The 20,003-nt window shown below is 40.4% G+C and overlaps 2 protein-coding genes across 3 annotated transcripts; both read right to left on the reverse strand.

The window, feature by feature from the left end:
- Positions 1-580: 580 nt before the first annotated feature.
- On the reverse strand, positions 581-1,671 carry LOC118647609. The gene is made up of 3 exons (XM_036292845.1): positions 1,484-1,671; positions 1,187-1,340; positions 581-833 (listed from the first exon to the last, which is right to left on the reverse strand). The coding sequence occupies exons 1-3, from the start codon at positions 1,655-1,657 to the stop codon at positions 706-708; spliced, it is 456 nt and encodes a 151-aa protein (XP_036148738.1). The 5' UTR covers positions 1,658-1,671; the 3' UTR covers positions 581-705.
- A 2,943-nt stretch (positions 1,672-4,614) lies between these two features.
- On the reverse strand, positions 4,615-6,276 carry LOC118646158. 2 transcript variants are annotated; one of them, XM_036288515.1, is made up of 3 exons: positions 6,128-6,276; positions 5,311-5,579; positions 4,615-4,959 (listed from the first exon to the last, which is right to left on the reverse strand). In XM_036288515.1, exons 1-3 carry the CDS (start codon positions 6,147-6,149, stop codon positions 4,693-4,695), a joined length of 558 nt encoding a protein of 185 aa, XP_036144408.1. In that variant the 5' UTR covers positions 6,150-6,276; the 3' UTR covers positions 4,615-4,692. The 2 variants fall into 2 exon arrangements, with proteins under 2 accessions (XP_036144408.1, XP_036144411.1); XM_036288518.1 differs by lacking the exon at positions 6,128-6,276 and adding an exon at positions 5,765-5,909.
- Positions 6,277-20,003: the final 13,727 nt, after the last annotated feature.

Here is a 20,003-nt window from a genome sequence, read left to right on the forward strand (position 1 = left end):
ATATATTACTTTCAATCCAACAGTAAAATAATATTTTTTTATATTTATATCACAAAACAAAAAATATTTTTCTTCCTTAAATTGCACATCTCTAATCATAGGAAGATTTTTTAAATAATTTATAATTTAATAAACAAAACATTTCAACTTTTTTATGTAAATTAAAAAAGAATCTGTTCACGGCGTCATTAATGCCTAACCATACTAATTGCACTACTCCACAATGTGTTTTTTTCTTTCTATATGAAAGCATGTGAAGGAAGAAAGATATATTCTGAATTAGTGCAGTAGTATGGTTAGACATGAATGATGCTGTGTGTACAGATTGTAGTATGAACTATCAGGGTGCGGTCCCATGGAGCGGATTATGCGGAAGCGGAACGAGCGGATCACCAATCACAGGACCGTTTCGACGGAATCTTTAAAAGAGTTCTATCAGAATGATCCCGCGATCGGTGATCCGCTCGTTCCGCTTCCGCATAATCCGCTTCATGGGACCGCACCCTCAGTGAATATATTCATAGTATCATGCCTGATACTATTGCATTAATTTAAAATATATCTTTCTCTCTTCACATGCTTCCATATAGAAAGAAAGACATATTCTGGAGTAGTACAGTTAGTATGGCTTGGCATTAATGATGCCGTGTATATTACAATCAGTCTTTATAATATAATCAGTCTTTAAAATAAGTGAATTTCATATTATTTGTCGAGCAGTTTACTTAAAAGATCAAGCAATTTATCCTGCCGCACCATTGTTTCTTCGTGCATCTTTTTGCGTGCAATTGTATTTTCTTCGAGCACTTTTTCCAATGTAGTAGGCCTTTTCCCTGTAATTGGAAAATATAAAGTGATATAATAAATACATAATAGTAAAAAAACAAATATTAAAATGACATTCAATTGCCCATACATCACAAATTGATTAAAATTTAATTATAAAATTTTTTAATTGGCGAATTTAATAAAACATTAAGTACTAATCACTGTGAATAACTGTCAATTGCAATGTGGTCAAACAGCATGTTCCCCAATATCGTTTCTTACATAATCTCTCTCTCTCTCTCTCTCTCTCTCTCTCTCTCTCTCTCTCTCTCAATGATATATTAAAAAATATAATATATTACACATACATACACACGTGTCCATACACATACACACATATACACACAATATTTATTACGTTTCATAGGTAATCTGGTTTTTGTTGAAGAGGAACCAGGGACATTTTCAATATCACAATCTTCTTCGAAAGAAATTTGCGGAATTGGTTTGTCAGAATCCAATGTAGACATTGGAGATATCCACGGTTTTTTATTAAATATTTCATCCATAATCTAAAATATTAAAAATATATTTTAATATATGCACTATTGTTTCAAATAATACTGGAAGCTTATACAAAATTAGGAATTATATTGTTTATTTTCTAATGTTTAGTTATTATATAAAAATAACTAAAATACATTTCACTACTTACATTAAAATATTGCCATATCCGAGGATGATTGCCACTCTTTGCATTATGGTCCTTAACACTTTTATAAGTGTTTTTTAATCCAGCCATTTTGCTTTTACATTGGATACCAGTTACTTGGTAACCCTTTTCAAGCAATAAATTGGAAACCATGTTCCAAAACTTTTTAACTGACATTTTGCCAGATGTTATTTTATTTTCTTGATCTTTATAAATTTCAAGAAAAAAATTTCAATAAAATTGCTTCGTGAGGCCAACGAAAGCCATCTGTAAAATATTAATATGTTTGTCTTTATAAATTTATTTATATATTTTATTTAGATTTGTTTATATATTTTAATAAATTTATTTCCATTAAGAAATATAGTAATCTCATACCTTTTTCATCAAAATTTGTTTTCTCAAGAGAAACTTGTTGCGTTTTCTCTTCAGCACTCCCGTAGTCAGTACTATTAATAGAAGAAGATGTAGAAGCTTCTGTGCAAACATATAAATATATTTTAATAGTATCAACAATAGTGTGTACAATTATACTCTAAGTATTATTTTTAAGAATAATAAAAAAAGATTCTACTTTACAGAAATAAAAAGTTATTATACCTGATTCATCGACTATGTTAGTTGTATTTAATTTTTCTTGTAAAAGACGCGTTGCGTACAACGGATCTGTTTGAGGAAAAAAGGTCTAAATATTAGAATTTTCCATTTATCTTAAAAGTATACAAATTATAAAAATAATTATATATATAAATATAGGTTATGTAGTTTTACCTGCATTAGCTTTTGTAAAAACTTCATTCGAGACTTTTAAAATATATGTATGTTGTGACGTATGATCATATAAAGTTAAATTCGGCATTTTTTGCACTTTATTTAGGTGGTTAGGTATTAGGCGAGGTTTCATATAATTCTTTCTGTAAAACAAGACAACAATATAGAAATTTATTTCTTACAGTATAAATAAGCTTTGCAGTCTCTATACTTACGTTTGCAAACCAAAAAGTGTTGGGACTATTATCAGTATACAATCCTACTTATTGCTTGTTGAGCCTAACAGCTCCTGTAACCTTGTGTAACCTCAACCAAGTTCGCCTTGCTTCCCAACGTGCCTGAATACGATCAATTTCCCGCGCTTTGAGATAATTCAAAAAATGCTTCAGCCGTACTACCTCTCCGGCTGCAGCATTGGAAGCGAAATAGAGGGGGAAATCTGTGACGTTTCAAAGATGTCATCAATACTGCCGAAATGTTCCGAAGTGCTAAATTGACCGTTTTCGAAACGCTTCGAAGCATTCGTAGTGGCAACTCGACCGCAGCCTTATACGTACAAGGTGCAACATTTTTATTTCCAGCCCGTTTTGTTACGAGTCAACGTCAAAAATTTTCATAAAGTCTTGGCGATATATATACCGCGTCTGTAAGGTTTATCTCAAGAAGGCTCTTTGGCGGAGGCCAATGGGCGATTGCCTACCGATCTGTCGAGCCAGGTTCAATTCCCGCAATATTTTCTTTTTTTTTTTTTGGTAATTACAATCTATAAAAATTTTTTTATTTACGTAAGACGAGATTTACTAATTGTTTTTAATTTTTCTGTATAAAATAATTATTTTTCGCCAAAAAAATTGTCATTAAAATAGCGTTATATTTTTCCTTTTTATTTCGAAAATGATACGTATAAAAAAAATTATCTGAAAATAAATAATAATTGTGTTTCACTGATATAGAAAAATAATTATTTTGTATAAAAAAATTTAAAACAATTAGTAAATCTCGTCTTACGTGAATAAAAAAATTTCTATAGATTGTAATTACAAAAAAAAAAAGAAAGTACTGCGGGATTTGAACCCGGCTCGACAGATTGGTAGGCACTCGCCCATTGCCCTCTGCCAAACAGTTTCCTTGAGTTGAACCTTACAAACGCGGTATATATAGCGCCAAGACTTTATGAAAATTTCTGGCGTTGATTCCTAACAAAACATGAAGTAAAAATGTTGCACCTTGCACGTATAAATCAAGCTATATCCGTACACGAGTAAACATTTAAAAACAATACTACGCTAGCAGATTCAGCGTAGGCGTCTTAATAAAAAAGATAAACATTGGCAAACATTTCGTGTAAAAAAATTTCGCACGCGCGCGCTTGTACGTACGTATGCATGTTCTCTTTTTCTCTCTTTCTCCCTCTCTCTCTCTCTCTCTTTCTCTCTGTTCGTTCATGCACCAGTAAAAATAATGTTGTATATATAGAGATAAAATATGAGAGAAGAGAGAGAGAGAGAGAGAGAGAGAGAGAGAGAGAGAGAGAGAGAGAGAGAACCATACGCCTGCATGGTACGGGCAAGCGCTCGCGTACGAAATTTTCAGACACGAAATGTTTGCCAATGTCTATCTTTTTTATTAAGACGCTCAATTTTATTACACTCAATCTGATAGCGTAGTATTGTTCCTCAATGTTCACTCGTGTACGGACATAGCTTGATTTATACGTACAAGATGCAACATTTTTATTTCCAGCCCGTTTTGTTACGAGTCAACGCCAGAAATTTTCATAAAGTCTTGGCGATATATATACCGCCTCTGTAAGATTCATTTCAAGAAGGCTCTTTGGCGGGGGACAATGAGCAATTGCCTACCGATCTGTCGAGCCGGGTTCAATTCCCGCAGTATTTTCTTTCTTTTTTTTGTACTTACAATCCATAAAAATTTTTTTATTCACGTAAGACGAGATTTACTAATTGTTTTAAATTCTTCTACACAAAATAATTATTTTTCTATATCAGTGAAACAATTATTTATTTTCAGATAATTTTTTTATACGTATCATTTTCGAAATAAAAAAGAAAAATATAACGCTATTTTAATGACAATTTTTTTGTCAAAAAATAATTATTTTGTATAGATAAATTAAAACCAATTAGTAAATCTCGTCTTACGTAAATAAAAAAATTTTTTAGATTGTAATTACAAAAAAAAGAAAATACTGCGGGAATTGAACCCGTCTCGACAGATCGGTAGGCACTCGCCCATTGCCCTCTGCCAAAGAGCCTTCTTGAAATGAATCTTACACACGCGGTATATATAGCGCGCGCGAGAGAGAGAGAGAGAGAGGGGGGGGGAATCATTAAAAAAATATATTTTATAAATATATTTATGTATTTTTACATTTAAACGTTTTTTTTACATATGTATACATATGGTAGTTACTACCACCGTTACTTTAGACACACATATATATTTTTTCTACATATACGGATAACAGTAGTTGTAACTACCGTATCCGGACATATACGAGGAGGGTGCTGGTGGCAGCGGCAGCGGCGGCGGCGGCAGCGGCAGCTGGGTTGGAAGATGTGGTATGCTGGATGGTATGCTGGAGGAGGATAGTTATGTTGATATGTGTGTGGATACATATATCCTCTTTCAGCATACCACTTTTTCTTCTCCTTTTGTATCGCGCGTCGCACCCAATTATTGACTTGCTGGAAAAAAATGTATAAAAAGTAATTTATTATTTTGTTACATTAATGTCATATTTCTAAAATTCTGCACTGAAAAAAAAAATTCAATAAGATATGTTATTGCGGGCTGCCAATTACAGATATACTCAATACAATATATGCTATTGCAGTATCAACATTGTACTTGCATTAATAGCAAATATTATTGTATTGAGTATTTTATGTAGTTGGCAGCCCGCAATCACATATGTTATTGGATATATTAATTTTTTGTGTGTACCACTTTATACATGCATATGTATGAAGTGGTACATGGAATATAAACATTTATACACTAATTTATGGATTATAATTAGTTAATAGATTATTTACATTTTTGTTTAAAAATCCTCTTCCTCTTCCTCCTCTTCCTTCTCCTCTTTCTCCTGCTCTTTCTCCTTCTACCTCATATTCCTCCCAGTCATTAATTTCGTCCTTTACTTCTATTTCGCGTAAAGGTGCCTTTGGCTGCGGCAAGGGCGCCGCCGTCGACTGCGCCACGGGCACCATCTGCTGCTGTAACGAGGCCATCGGCTGCGGCAAAGATGCCGCCGTCGGCTGCTGCTGTCGGTCGTGCAGCGGAATGGCGCCTTCACTTCTCACTGTAACAAGAAGAAGATTATTATTCTAGAAATAATTTTACACATACACTGAAATGACCGCGTGGTTCATCTTTGCGGATATCCGATGTAGGCTCGATTGTTCCAACTTTTTTGTAAACTTACCTATCAGTTAAATATATTTTGTCTTTATTTATTTAAGAAAAAAAATAAAAACACATGCTTACCTGGTAGATAAGTTTACCAAGAAGTTGGAACATTTGGCTCATAGTAGCAAACTTGCTAGATTATCAAGGCTGCGTTCCGTTTCACGTGTGATGCGCATAATGCAGTGTTCATCCGCGTTTAACGTTTGACAAACAACAAGGACGAACGATGCATCATGCGTACCACGCGTGAAACGGAAGGCACCCCAAATCTGAACCAACACGTGCGTGCGTGCGTGCGTGCGTGCGTGCGTGCGTGCGTGCGTGCGTGCGTGCGTGCGTGCGTGCGTGCGTGCGTGCGTGCGTGCGTGCGTGCGTGCGTGCGTGCGTGCGTGCGTGTGTATGTGTGTGTGTTATATAATATATATATTATAAATGACTTACATTTTCGAGGATTCTTTAGCATTTTCACTTGAATTTCCGCTTCGCACCATTCACCTCGCAAGACATCTTGTAAAACAATGACTACGCGACAATTAGATCGCAGATTCTGGCCCCGGTAGTTACGGCGTATGGGGAGGGGATACTAAAGAACTAAGGGCAAGAACCAATCATATACTGAGCACTCATTTAGAGGATAGCGAACGGGGGCTCGATTCTTGAATTTATTCGCAAGAGAAACGTATGCGCAAATACCCTCTCTAACAGAAAAGTTGCAAGTTTATTGGTTAAAAGACATACGATAGCCAATAAATTTCCAACTTTTCTGTAAGAACAAAATTTGCGATATGTTCTCTTGCGAATGAATTCCAGAATCGAGCCCCAGCTCGCTCGTGCCCTCGCAGAGCACGAGCGAGTTGTTTGTTATCCTCTTATATCACGCTGCTGTAAAATAATTCGATGTTAGAAGCATTACTTAGGCTGGTATTCATAGTCGAATCTTATTTCAAGATCGTCTCAAGTAATGTTTTAAGATGCTAATACGACTCTCATTGGCTGATGGTATCTTAAGACAGTTCTTAAGGCATAGTCTACAATGAAGACTTAAGCTTTAAGCCGTAAGAAATTGACTAATCACAATTGAGTATTTTTATAAAAATCGACTGTGTTTGGTAAATTTTTTATGGCTTAAAGCTTAAATCTTCATTGTAGACTACGCCTAAGATAATCTTAAATATAAGGCTTGACTATGAATACCAGCCATAGATGCGAAATTCGCGAGGCCTACCCGAAAAACAAAAGATCATCATTGCTCGGCCAGCAAAAGTATAGTGAGAGAAAAAGAGGGACATACAAAAAATATTATTATAATAAATACAGGAACATAAAATCACATTGTCTAGACGTAGTAGCGACGCGGTTACACTAATAGAAAAATGTATTGTATTTGTAATTATAGGCGATTTTTGGTGATTGTTTGGTATATGTAGCAAAGCGTACTCAACTGTACCAGAACCAATGAGATATAAGTAAACTTTTATCATATTGGTTCTGGTACAGTTTGGTACATGTACCAAACGATCACCAAAAATCTTTTTATAATTGCATAGTAAAATAATTATAGTGATAAATATTTTTATTGTAATTATTAACTGTCCTAAAGTTGCTTAATTTTTAGTACACAATTTTTTCATAGCTGACATCACTAACATAAGTATACAGTTATTATTTTAGCATTATTTTAATAATTACTAAAAAAAATATTTTATTAACTAATTGTTTTACAATGCAATTATTGTATAAATATCGCATATTTTTATGTCAATGTTGGTTTATGCTTACTATCGCGCAGGTCAGATTCTTTTTATAATGTCATATTTATAAAAATTCAAATAAGAAAAGGGAAAATATAAAGAAAGTAATATACAACAAAATAATATAATTTTATGATATTTATTAAAAACATATTTAGTTTTTCTATATTGTGTAATTATATAATTATATAATTATATAAATTATACATATAAATATTAAAATATTTTTTTACATACATTGTTTGAAATAAAAATTTTGCTTCAAATAAGAAAAATGCAAAAAATTCTGTCAGATAAAACGGTTAAAAAAATTTTTAATTTAATTCATTTCTCTTTACTCTTCGAAAGTTTGCTATTAAATTTTATATATCAAGAGGCACGGTAGCCTCACGCCAAGTGTACGCGCAGCGAAGCACCACTGTTGCTTCTTTTACGCGAGACGCCGTTTGCGATTTTCTGTAATTATCGGATTCTCAATAACGGCTGAATTGATTGATTTCTAAATAGGGTTAATGGATAGCTTCGATTTATATAATAAAAGTATTTTTATTTTTCCGCTACGTGACTTATGAGCGAAGATATTGCGATTAAAGTTTTTCACTCAAGAGTAAATTTGTTTAAGAAACGTCGTAGTTATCGTCGTCGCCCGGCCGCCAGGACAAATGGCGGCGGTTTGTATTTTGTACTGTTGCTTTCCGCGCGATAGATGGCTTACGAATTGACACGGAACACGAGTAATTATAGGTTTGTTCTTTTTAGTTGTTTGCTACACTAGTTTCTAACTTACTGCACCAGTGCAGCAGTGCAGTGAAAAAGAACAGACCATTTGTATTGTGATTGGCGATCGGCGCGCCGCGTATCGAGGTAATGGTTTGAGGTTAATCATGTGACAGTTCGAGGTTAGTGTCATGTTGATGTGCGCGAGGTTAATGACAAGTTAATTTTTATTATGCATAATTTTTTATGCATAAATTGAAAATTATCTGATAAGTTACACAAAATTTTTATTTTTTGTATGATAAATATTCTGAGATATGAGTAATATTTTGTATTATGTTTTATTTTTAGTTTTTAAAAGAAAGAGAGGAAGAAGTGTCTTGTGCGAAGTGTATACGTCCTACTGTGGATAAAAAGCCAAAATCATGAAAAATTTATTTCAAAAAAAAGAAGATAATGTTGGAGCAAGCCAAAGTAGTACCCAGTACTACGATGCCTACGCTATTTAACTCAACTACCTAACGTCAAGATTGAACGTGCTGCTTTTACGCACACATCAGTGTGCAATTCCGAATTCATGCGGTCCGCATTTTCCTTTCCATATTCTATAAGTAATATAGGGAACAAGAATAGCTATTGCGTCTACTCCAGTCCACAGGTCGAGCGCAAGGAGATGGGTGTGAGTGTGCCATGTGCAACCTGGAGATGCGCTTACTGAAGGGATTACTATTAATAATTTGCAACTTATCAGTGAACGCGAGCCAAAGGACTTTGATCTGTTGGTGCATCCATGTGCCAGGAGTATTTTTATGAAGCATTCCAAGTAAGCCATCGAGAGCAGGTATACCCTGAAAGTCCTCTGTGAAGGGAAGACCAGATTGTGGCAACGGGTTTTGCATATTTCGTTGTTTCTTGGTCTATCTTTTCTAGACGACATGATGAGGAAGAAGAGTCAATTTCAAATAGTAGATGCAAGGCCTTTGAAGAACAGCAGTTGTGGTTATTATACTCAATAAGTCAATATTATACTTAGACAGTATAGTTTTACAACCTAACTTAAAGAATACAATCAAATGCGTTGCTTCAGCCATTTATCATATTAAGAATAGAACCTTGCAGCGATAGATTAATATATTTGATAAACTGCACTCATTAACAATAATATATCACTTCTGTAAATCAGTGTGTAACGGTTCACCTTTCCCGATCGCCTCGGACAGGCTCGCCGGATTCCAGGATTCGGGAGAAGGGGGGAAACCAACTTGCGTATACCGATATTAAGTCAATAGTTCTTTATTCGAAGCCTTAGCCTATCTTACATATTCCTTATACTACCTTATGTACTACTTAGTCTATGCGGGTATATACAGCAATGTACAGCTTAACCTAGTGACGTCAATCGGACGGGAGCGCGCTAGTGCGCAGCACCTTAAACGCGGTCGCGATCCGTGGTCGCCGACAAGAATTGGCGGGCAGGGCGGCCAAGTAACCGGCCCCGTTGGGGATAGCAGGGACAGCCGAAAGCCGGCGAGAACCGGGCGGCAGAACGGCCAGGTGGCCTGCTCCGTCGGCGGATACAAGGATGGCCGAATGCTGGCGAGAACCGGGCGGCAGAACGGCCAGGTGGCCTGCTCCGTCGGCGGACACAAGGATAGTCGAATGCCAGCGAGAACCGGGCGTCGGAGTGGTCCGGAGACCTACTCAGTTGACAGGACGGGACTGGTGCTCGATCCGGATCGAGCTCGGCTTTTATACCCGTCGGGGCGATCCCCACGCGCTCCCAGCAGCGTGGTGGGATCGGTTCCCGACGGGGTTACTAGACTTTCGGGAGGGGCGTCCGCAGACGCCGAGTCCCGTGGTGGGGCGGATGGTCGGCCCGGGACTCAGTGACGAATTGTCACATCACTGTTTTTAGGGGGGGGAGGGCGCGGGTGGCAATGGCCGGATTGCCCGGGGCTGACCCCGGCGATCGAAACGGATTATCCATCGATCGCCGGTGTCAGTCACCCGGTATTTACGGCGCACCACGGCGGCGTGAAACGGCACCGCCACCACCCTCCCGTTCGGTAACGCCACGCGCACCAGGGGGGTGTACCCTACCGGCGGTACGATCGACTCGCGTCGTCGCAGGTTGTAGTGGTGTTCCTGCGCCTGGTATGCTCTGACGAGGTGCACCCTGGCCACCTCATAGGCGTCCCGCAGAGCCTGGTGCCTGTCCTCCGGGCGCAGTTTCTCCGGCTGTCGGCGGTCCTCGGGATGGGGCCGTGCCAACTCCCGACTATGCACGAGGAAGGCAGGCGAGTATCCGGTGGCCGCATGCGTCGCCGTGTTTAACGCAAACTGCAGGGCCTCGATGTGCTGGTCCCAGTTGCGGTGGCGGTCTCCGACGTATTGCGATACCATCGTTTTTATGGTTCGGTTGGCCCTCTCCACGGGGTTGCAGTGCGGCGCATACACCGGGGAGGTCCGGTGCTCGACCCCGAAGTCCGCGAGGAGCCGCCGGAAAGGTCGCGATGTAAATTGCGTACCATTATCGGATATCACGCGCTGGGGGCACCCGTGGCGGTAGATAATTCTCCGGGTGACCTCGCGAGTCACGGCGGTCGCTGTGGCTTGTCGGAGGGGCACCAGCTCGATCCATTTACTGAACCGGTCCTGAGCTGTCAAGAGCCAGGTGTGGCCGCGCCCGGACCGGGGCAGCGGACCCACCAAGTCTATCGATACCTGTTGCCAGAGTGCGTTCACCGGAGTAGCGTGTAGGTGGCCGGCCGGTTTTTGTTGGCGAACTTTGTGTGCCTGGCAGATGGGGCATTGCCGCACGTAGCGGGCGATGTCGGGCCAGTAGTACAGCCGAGCCACCCGGGCGATGGTTTTCGCCACCCCCAAGTGTCCCGCGGTGGGCTCGTCGTGAAGTCGCCCCAATACCTCCGGTCGTCGTTCTCGCGGCAGGCACTTCTTCCACTGGTTTCCGGCCGGTGTCTCGCAAAAGTTTAGGTCATGCAACAGGTGGCGGTACAGGCGGTCGCAGAGCGTATAGTCCGGAAATTCCTCGGGGTGGTCGATGACCCCGCGCCTAATTCGTGCGTACCACGGACAGCCCGGCCTGCGGATGGCTCCCACCTGCGGCGTCCGGGAGAGGGCATCGGCCACGTGATTTTGGCTTCCCCGCCGATATCGGATTTCGAAGTCGTACTGTTGTAACTCGAACAGCCATCGCCCCAGCCGGCCGGTGGGAGATTCCATCCGCTGCAGCCATTTCAGCGATGGTCGGTAAGTACGGTAAAGCGATATCCTTCGAGGTAGTCGCACATCCGGCGGATTCCCCAGACCACCGCCAGGCATTCCAGCTCCGTGGCGCTGTAATTTCCCTCTGCTTTATTCAGAGTCCGGCTGGCGTAAGCAATGACCCTTTCCCCCTGATCATGGTCCTGTGTCAGTACGGCGCCCAGCCCGTGGGTGCTGGCGTCCGTCTGCAGGAGGAAAGGCCGGATGAAGTCCGGGCAGGCAAATATGGGGGCTGACGTGAGGGCGGCTTTCAGGCGCTTAAACGCACTCTCCTCGGCGTCTCCCCAGGACCATCGGGCGTGCTTCTTGGTAAGGGCGATCAGCGGGGCAGCCCGGGTTGCGAAGTCGGGTATGAACCGCCGATACCAGGACGCCATGCCCAGGAACTGGCGCACCTTCCGGAGAGTGGTGGGTGCGGGCCACTCGGTGATGGCGCTGACCTTTTCTGGGTCGGTGTGAACGCCCTGCCGGTTTACGATGTGCCCCAGGTAGCGTAGGCTGTTACGACAGAAATGGCACTTGTCCGGGTTCAGCCGGAGTCCAGCCGCCCGGAGGCGCCGGAATACCTCGGCCAGGGGGTCGATTGTGTATCTTTGTCGAATATTCTCGCCTCTCGTACTTTCATCTCACATGAGAAAATACGCGCGATTGGCTATGGGCATAGTGAAAATGCGATATCCCTATCCTCACGGGAGTGAACTTTACTCGCATTTGCAACTGCACGTACATACTTGTCGTAGGCCTTGCACCAACCGAACAAGTTCACGGCTTGTGTCCATCCACGGCGGAATTACCAAATTGCAATTATCGCCGTTTACCTCTTTTTCGTGTATTATATCGCATATTACAATGAATGTCACCGAGAAACAAAAAGTATGCATAATTCGTTTTATGCAACAACACCCCGATTTTGGTCGTGGTCGCTTAAGATATAACAGTGAAAATAAACGAAAAATTGTAAGTGATCAATGACAATTACATCTATTATAAATATATGGTTCTATTATGGTAGTATTATTATAAATTTTTGTATGTTATTTATATTTTCTAAATATTTATAGGATGAACTTTGGGAAAAATTATCACTATCATTGAACACAACAGGATATGGACCACGCAAGACAGCAAAGGAATGGGCTAAGGTAATCTTTATTATATTTTATATTATTTACCCAGGTAACCAAATCTGCAAAAGCAGAATCCCACACAGCAGATCCTACTGAGTCCGCATTAGGCTTGTGTTTCGTAGATAGAATCTGCTGGACAAAATCTGACAGCATATTGACGGCAGAAAAGGAACAGATCAGTTGAATGCAGTCTCTGCGGACACAGTAGGCTATGGATTTGCTGTGGGATTCTGCTTTCGCGGGTTTGGTTATCTGGATCCGGTTAACATGATCCTTCGATTAAGTTATTCTATCTCTATCTCTATCTCATTTCTGGCTGAGATACAGATAGAAATATAACTTAATCGAAGATGGTGTTACCTTTTTAATTAAAGTTCTTATATATTAATAAGTTATAAGCTTTTATGTATTCATACCCAGCTAACCAAACCCGCAAAATCAGAATCCCACAGCAAATCCATAGCCTACTGTGTCCGCATTAGGCTCGTGTTCTGTGGACAGAGACTGCATTCGACTGATCTGCTCCTTTTCTGTCGCCATTATGCTGTCAGATTTTATCCAGCATATTCTGTCTACAAAACACAAGCTTAATACGGACACAGTAGGCTATGGATCTGCTGTGTGGGATTCTGCTTTTGCAGGTTTGGTTATCTGGGAAGATGGTGTTACTGTCCCAAAGACATAAAATTCCAAATAAGAGTTTTTGGTAATTCTTTAGTATAGCTACCCCCCTTTACAGTTTTATTCTGAAATTATAACAAAAATTTCGAAAATGTAAAATTATTTTTTATTGCTTTTCGTATTTCTTGTAGACATGGAGAGACTGGAAGTCTAATACCTTAAAAAAGGTAGCAAAGCATAAGAATTATATGATGGGAACAGGTGGCGGATCACCAATAGATTTGCAATTATCAGCAACAGAGAACGCCTTATTAAATTTTTTAACACCAGATGCCAGTGGTTTATCTGAAATTCCAGAAGGTGGATTTACAAATATAATGCCAAGTTATGATAAGAATAAAGCTCTTAGTTCATCTGCTTTATCATGTGAAGAAAAAGGAAACGAAGTAGAAGAAATATTTTCAAATGATTTTTCCAATGATGAAATGTTACATTTGCAATCATATGAAACGCATTCTCCTATTCAACAAAATAAGCAGCAGCATATGCAATCAACAACGTCATTTAGTACTAATATGCAAAACATACATGCAAAACAGAAAAGACGTAATATTGAATCAAATACAAAAGTGAAGAAATATGATAAAACATTTGTTTCATCATTACATGACATGCAAAATGTACAAAATAAGGAAAATTGGGTATGCATAAAAGATCTTTTTAGACACGCATTATAGTATTATTTCTTTTTATAAATGTGGATTAATATAGATTTAATTTTATGGATTAATGGATTTGTGAATTAATATAATATAGATTTAATTTTATTATATGTTATTTAATTATTAATAGGAACAAGATAATGAAACAACTGGCGCATTTTCTTTAGATGATACAGAGAATTATATTGCAAAACATTCAGAAGGTATACCATTTTTTAAAATAAAATATAAATATTATTTATTCATTAAGTTTTGTATAATATTTAGTATAATATTTGTATAATATTTTAGATGTAAAAAGACCACGGCTTATGTCAACAGCAATTAACTTATTAGAAAAGAAATCAACTTCATCCGAGAATATCAAACAAAAAATGTTGGAATTGAAAAAAGAAAAATTAGAATTAAAAAAAGAAGAATTAATTATCTTTCAAGAAATTTTACAACAACTACAGAATATGAATAACCTCATGACATCTTTGCGAGAAGAATTACTTGGACAATACCTGACAACAGATCTTTAAACTAACCACAAATATATCGTCAATTCTGTGATGTATGCATACATTATTATTTTTACTTATATACTTATATAGTCTATTTAGTTCAAAGTATTAAGTATAATTTGTTTGGTTTGCTAATTTTTAAATTCCCGTTCGTTTTTAAATTTATTTGTTTAGTTTATTTTATTTATATTAATGAAAGCACAGAACGCCAAAACCGGATAGTAATCTTATGCATAAATAATAATAATAATAATAATAATATGTGAAATTTATTACTGTGATCATATTTTGAGTTTAAGTTAGATGAGACTGAGATTGTTGAGTTTAAGTTAGATGAGACTGAGATTGTTGAGTTTAAGTTAGATGAGACTGAGATTGTTGAGATTTATGAGTATACGCTACATATTAATAAAAATAAATATTAAATATTGTTTTTTATTACAAATATATATTTAGATTTTTATTGTAACTAAACAATCTGTACAAGTGTATGTATGCATATGTATGTTTAAAATAAAAAATTATTCAAAATACCATCTAACAATATTTCTTCGTATTTGCTGAGCGTCATTTTCATTAACATCATTATATAGTATTGGTGCTTCTTGATCTATATCATCTAAATATACTTCATTTGGTGGGACTCTCCATTTAACAGCAATATTATGTAGAACACAACATGCATTTATAATATGAGCTAAAAAAGAAATATGATAATAAGTATTAAAAAACATTGTTTTTTTAATAGAGGAAATTATGTATTAATACCTGCAAATTCTGGCTGATAATGCAATGCCCTTTCTTTTCGTAAACATCGCCATCGGCCTTTTAAAATACCTATACATCTTTCCACAGCACACCGTGCTGTTGTTATATGTTGTGTGTATCTATATTCTGGAGATCCCATAGGTGCATTTATGAATGGCTTTAACAAAAAAGGCATGAGCGGATATGCAGAATCTCCTAAAAAATATATTAAAAGTGATAATCTTATAATATTAAATTATAAAAAATAAGCAAATCTATTTAATACTACAGCACTTAAAATTACGAATGTTACAGACTTATAGAAACATGTTAAGATAGTCAATAATATATTATTAACTATACCTATAAGCCATGAACCCCTTTCGCCTGCTTCCTGCTGTCTTTCTAAATAATGGAACAAACGCGAAGAACGAAACACCCTTGAATCATGCGTCCTTCCTCCATGCATCGCATTTACCGCTAATATTTCACTGTTGTATGAAGACACCTAATATAGAAAGATATAAATTATTATATTTTTATTTGCAATATACATCGCATTTATTGTTATTACTAAGTACTTCTTATCGTTCTAATTGTACATATTATGCTTCTTTTATAAGTTATATTATATTATACATACGTACAATCATCACATTCAAGGAATGATATAACTTCCTATTAATAAATAAGTGTTCTCGCTCAGTTTGTGGTGGAAAGATAGCAATGTGACTTCCATCAATAGCTCCAATCACTCCTGGGAATCCAGTTTTTTCAAAAAATCTGAAATTAAGGATGAAATTAGATTTAAACATTTTTTATATAAGTGTAATAAAGTAATAAGTACTTTCTGTGTATTAGTCAGATACTTAGGGCCACTTGCACCAAGCTCTGATTAACTTAATCGTTAATTTTGTTAATTTTGCTTAACGACAAATACGATTGGTCAATTCCAATGGACTAATTAACGACTAAGTTAATCAGAACTTGGTGCAAGTGGCTCTTACTCTTCCTTAATTTGTTGTTTTCTTCTGTCTGATGTCGGAAAGTGAATCCATTGTCCCATAACTCTGTTAAACGCATTTATTGTAGCATGAATAGAAACGGAGATTGAAGTTTGACTCATGCATGATAAAAAATCTTGTCCGACTTTCCTTTGATAAGAACCTGATGCAAGAAAATGAAGCGTTGCGAATATCTAAAATTATAACGATTAAAAAATAAAGTAGAAAATACACAAATAAAGTAGAAAAAGATAAAATTAGAAAGCTACTTACTTGTAAGTGTTGAGGAATTGCTGTTCGTCTTTTTGGAACTGGCATAAAATTTCTTAATTCCTCTAGTAGCTGTAGAGTTGCTACCTTAGGTAATCTTAACATACAAATATTGTATAATGTACACATGTGTAACATAATAATAATAATAATAATAAATTATTATAATAAAAATACATATAAACAAATTACTCAATTTATGTGTAAATTGTAAATAAGTTGCATATAAATTATATAGAAATTTTAATATAATACACATATGTAAATTATGTGTAAATTATTTTGCATATGTGTAATATATAACACAATATAATGTTTTCTAACCTATACAGTTTCAGGAATGAACTGTCTGGGATATCAAATGGATCTTGAGTATCCCTTAATCTTCTTCTTATTAGATTTAAATTATTTTGCTGCTTCTTATTCATATTTCTTTCTTCTTCCTCTATCAATAATAGAAAAATATAATCCATTTTAGCGATTGCTGAATTGGCTGCACCACTACTTTCGACACAATTCGACACAAAATTTCTTGTCGAATAATCTCGCGGGAAAATTTTCGCACTCTCACTATAGTGAAACTTACCCAATCAAGTGAATGCTCACTTTTGTCATTTTCACTAGGTTTCGAGATACACAATCGACCCCCAGGTGACGGAGATGGTTCTCGAAGGTGTCGCTGGCCACTATGATGTCGACCAGGTAGACTAGTACATTGGGCTCGAGGTCCGGCCCCAGGACGGAGTCGAGCAGTCTCTGAAATGTGGCCGAGGCGGAGTGGAGCCAGAACGGCATGACGGTGAACTGGTAGAGTCCTCGCCCGGGTACCGTAAATGCCGTGGCCGGACGGCTGGCTCCCGCCAACGGGACTTGCCAATACCCGTTCTTTAGGTCAAGCGTAAAGAGATATGTCGCCCCCCGAAGCTTGTCTAGTGTGGCGGTGATGTGCGGGAGCGGGTACGCGTCTTTCTCCGAGACTTTGTTCAGGCCGCGGAAATCGATGCAGAACCGGTGTGCTCCGTCTTTCTTCTTGACCAGGACCACGGGTGAGCTCCATGGGCTGCGTGAGGGCTCGATTATTCCCTCGGCCAGCATCTTGTCGACCTCCCGGTTGATGACGGCCTGCATGGCCGGATTTCGTGGCCGGTATCTCTGCTTGATGGGCGGTCCGGGCTTGAGGCGGATACGGTGTTCCGCGTGAGAAGTGGTTCCCTGGATCCGCTCGAACTTGGGGAGCTCCGCCGCGAAGAATGCCTGGAGTTGGGCTGCCTCTCGTGGGGTTTGCTGGCTGAGTGCCCCAATGGTCGTGCGCTCATTGCCGGGACCAAGCGGAGGGGGTCGTGGGTTAAGCGCAGCTTTTGCCATAGGTCCACCCCGATTAGAACCTGGCTGCCTAGTCGTGGTAAGATGGCAAATCGGTGCAGGTACGTGCGTCCGCGTAGGCGTAGTGACAGGTGGAGCACCCCCATGATGGAGACTGGGGTTCCGTCGGCAAGATGTGCGTACCACTCCTTTGGCCCAGTGGTGACACGTTGACGGGGAAACAGCCTGGCCGTCTCGTCGCTGACGTAAGACAGCTCTGATCCCGAGTCCACGAGCGCCAATAGCTGATGACCGCCGATACGGACAGGCAGGTGTGGCCGCGGATTGTAGGTTACTCGGTCGCGGGCTCGGTGACGACCGCCACGTCGCCGGCCCGCTGGGCGTTTCCCGGTGGGTGGCAGTCGCGTGTCAGTACCCCGTCTCTACTGCAGCGAAAACAGAATTTCTTTGGTGGCCGTTTGCAATCCTGCCGGGTATGTTCACGCTGTTTGCAGCGCCAGCAGCATTCCTCTCGGCTATGGGCCGTAACGGTGGCAGTAGCCTTTGGGGCTGGCTTAGTCTGGGGCGAGCGTGTCTTACGGCGTTGCTCGATCTCCTCATACCGAGCGGCCTGAGAGCTTAACTCGAGCAGGGTGGACTGTCCTGTTAGAGGGACGAACAGCTGGTAGTCGGGATCCATGTTTTCATAAATCTGCTCGACCCGGTCCCGCTCGGAGTACCCCCCGGCTTGGCGCATCATCGTGGTCAGCGCTATGGCGTAGGCCTGGAACGTCTCACCCTTGCGCTCTCACCGGTGGCGACCCTGGATCTCCAGTTTCATTCGACATTGATACCCCAGAGGTAGGAATGCTTGCCGTAAGTTCTCGGAAAACTCTTTCCAGGTGCTCCACTGGCCGGCGTTGTTTCGGTGCCAGAGGAGAGCGTCGTTTTGTAACAATTCCGGTAGTCCGAGGAGGAGGTGCTCTCCCTCCAGGCCGTAGCTCAATCTCAATTCCTCGGTTCGCTCAAGGAAGGAGAGCGGATCTTTCCCGTCGAAGTGGTGCCCCCACTTCCGGATCTGATTGACTAGTTTGATTCTTTCCATCGGTCCGGGTGTCGTCCTTGGAGGCTCTTGGTGGGCGGCTCTCTCTTGCTCCATTGGATGGCTCCCGGGTATTGGTTCTGGCCGGTTGGGCATGTCGTCGTCGGCTTGATAAAAATTTCTGGTATGTCAGGAATCTGGAGAACGCCGGGGTATGCGGTGTGAAACTGGCGGAGCCGTTTTCGAAAAGCGTCCAATGGAGCGGCGGCGTCTATTCCGTGCCGCTGGGCAAGCTGTAAGGCCTGCTCTTTGGAAAGGGTACTGATCCACGAACTCATTCGGTTTTTACGCAAACTGGGTTCCCACTAGTCAGGTCCCTGTTCGGGCGCCATGTAACGGTTCACCTTTCCTGATCGCCTCGGACAGGCTCCCCGGATTCCAGGATTCGGGAGAAGGGGGGAAACCAACTTGCGTATACCGATATTAAGTCAACAGTTTTTTATTCGAAGCCTTAGCCTATCTTACATATTCCTTATGCTACCTTATGTACTACTTAGTCTATGCGGGTATATACAGCAATGTACAGCTTAACCTAGTGATGTCAGTCGGACGGGAGCGCGCTAATGCGCAGCACCTTAAACGCGGTCGCGATCCGTGGTTGCCGGCAAGAACCGGCGGGCAGGGCGGCCAAGAAACCGGTCCCGTTGGGGATAGCAGGGACAGCCGAAAGCCGGCGAGAACCGGGCGGCAGAACGACCAGGTGGCCTGCTCCGTCGGCGCAACAAGGATAGCCGAATGCCGGCGAGAACCGAGCGGCAGAACGGCCAGGTGGCTTGCTCCGTCGGCGGACACAAGGATAGTCGAATGCCGGCGAGAACCGGGCGTCGTAGTGGTCCGGAGACCTACTCAATCGACAGGACGGAACTGGTTCTCGATCCGGATCGAGCTCGGCTTTTGTACCCGTCGAGGCGATCCCCACGCGCTCCCAGCAACGTGATGGAATCGGTTCCCGACGGGGATACTAGACTTTCGGGAGGGGCGTCCGCAGACGCCGAGTCCCGTGGTGGGACGGATGGTCGGCCCGGGACTCAGTGACGAATTGTCACAAGTGATTGAAAATTCCATAATTTTAAGTTTGATTCTAAGATTTCAGCCGTTTAACGTTGACTGATGGTTTAACTATATAAATACTTGTATAGTCAAAGTATGTGTGCTTAAAAACA

The sequence above is a fragment of the Monomorium pharaonis genome, chromosome 1, assembly GCF_013373865.1.
Source record: "Monomorium pharaonis isolate MP-MQ-018 chromosome 1, ASM1337386v2, whole genome shotgun sequence".
In the NCBI taxonomy this organism is placed as follows: Eukaryota; Metazoa; Arthropoda; class Insecta; order Hymenoptera; family Formicidae; genus Monomorium; species Monomorium pharaonis.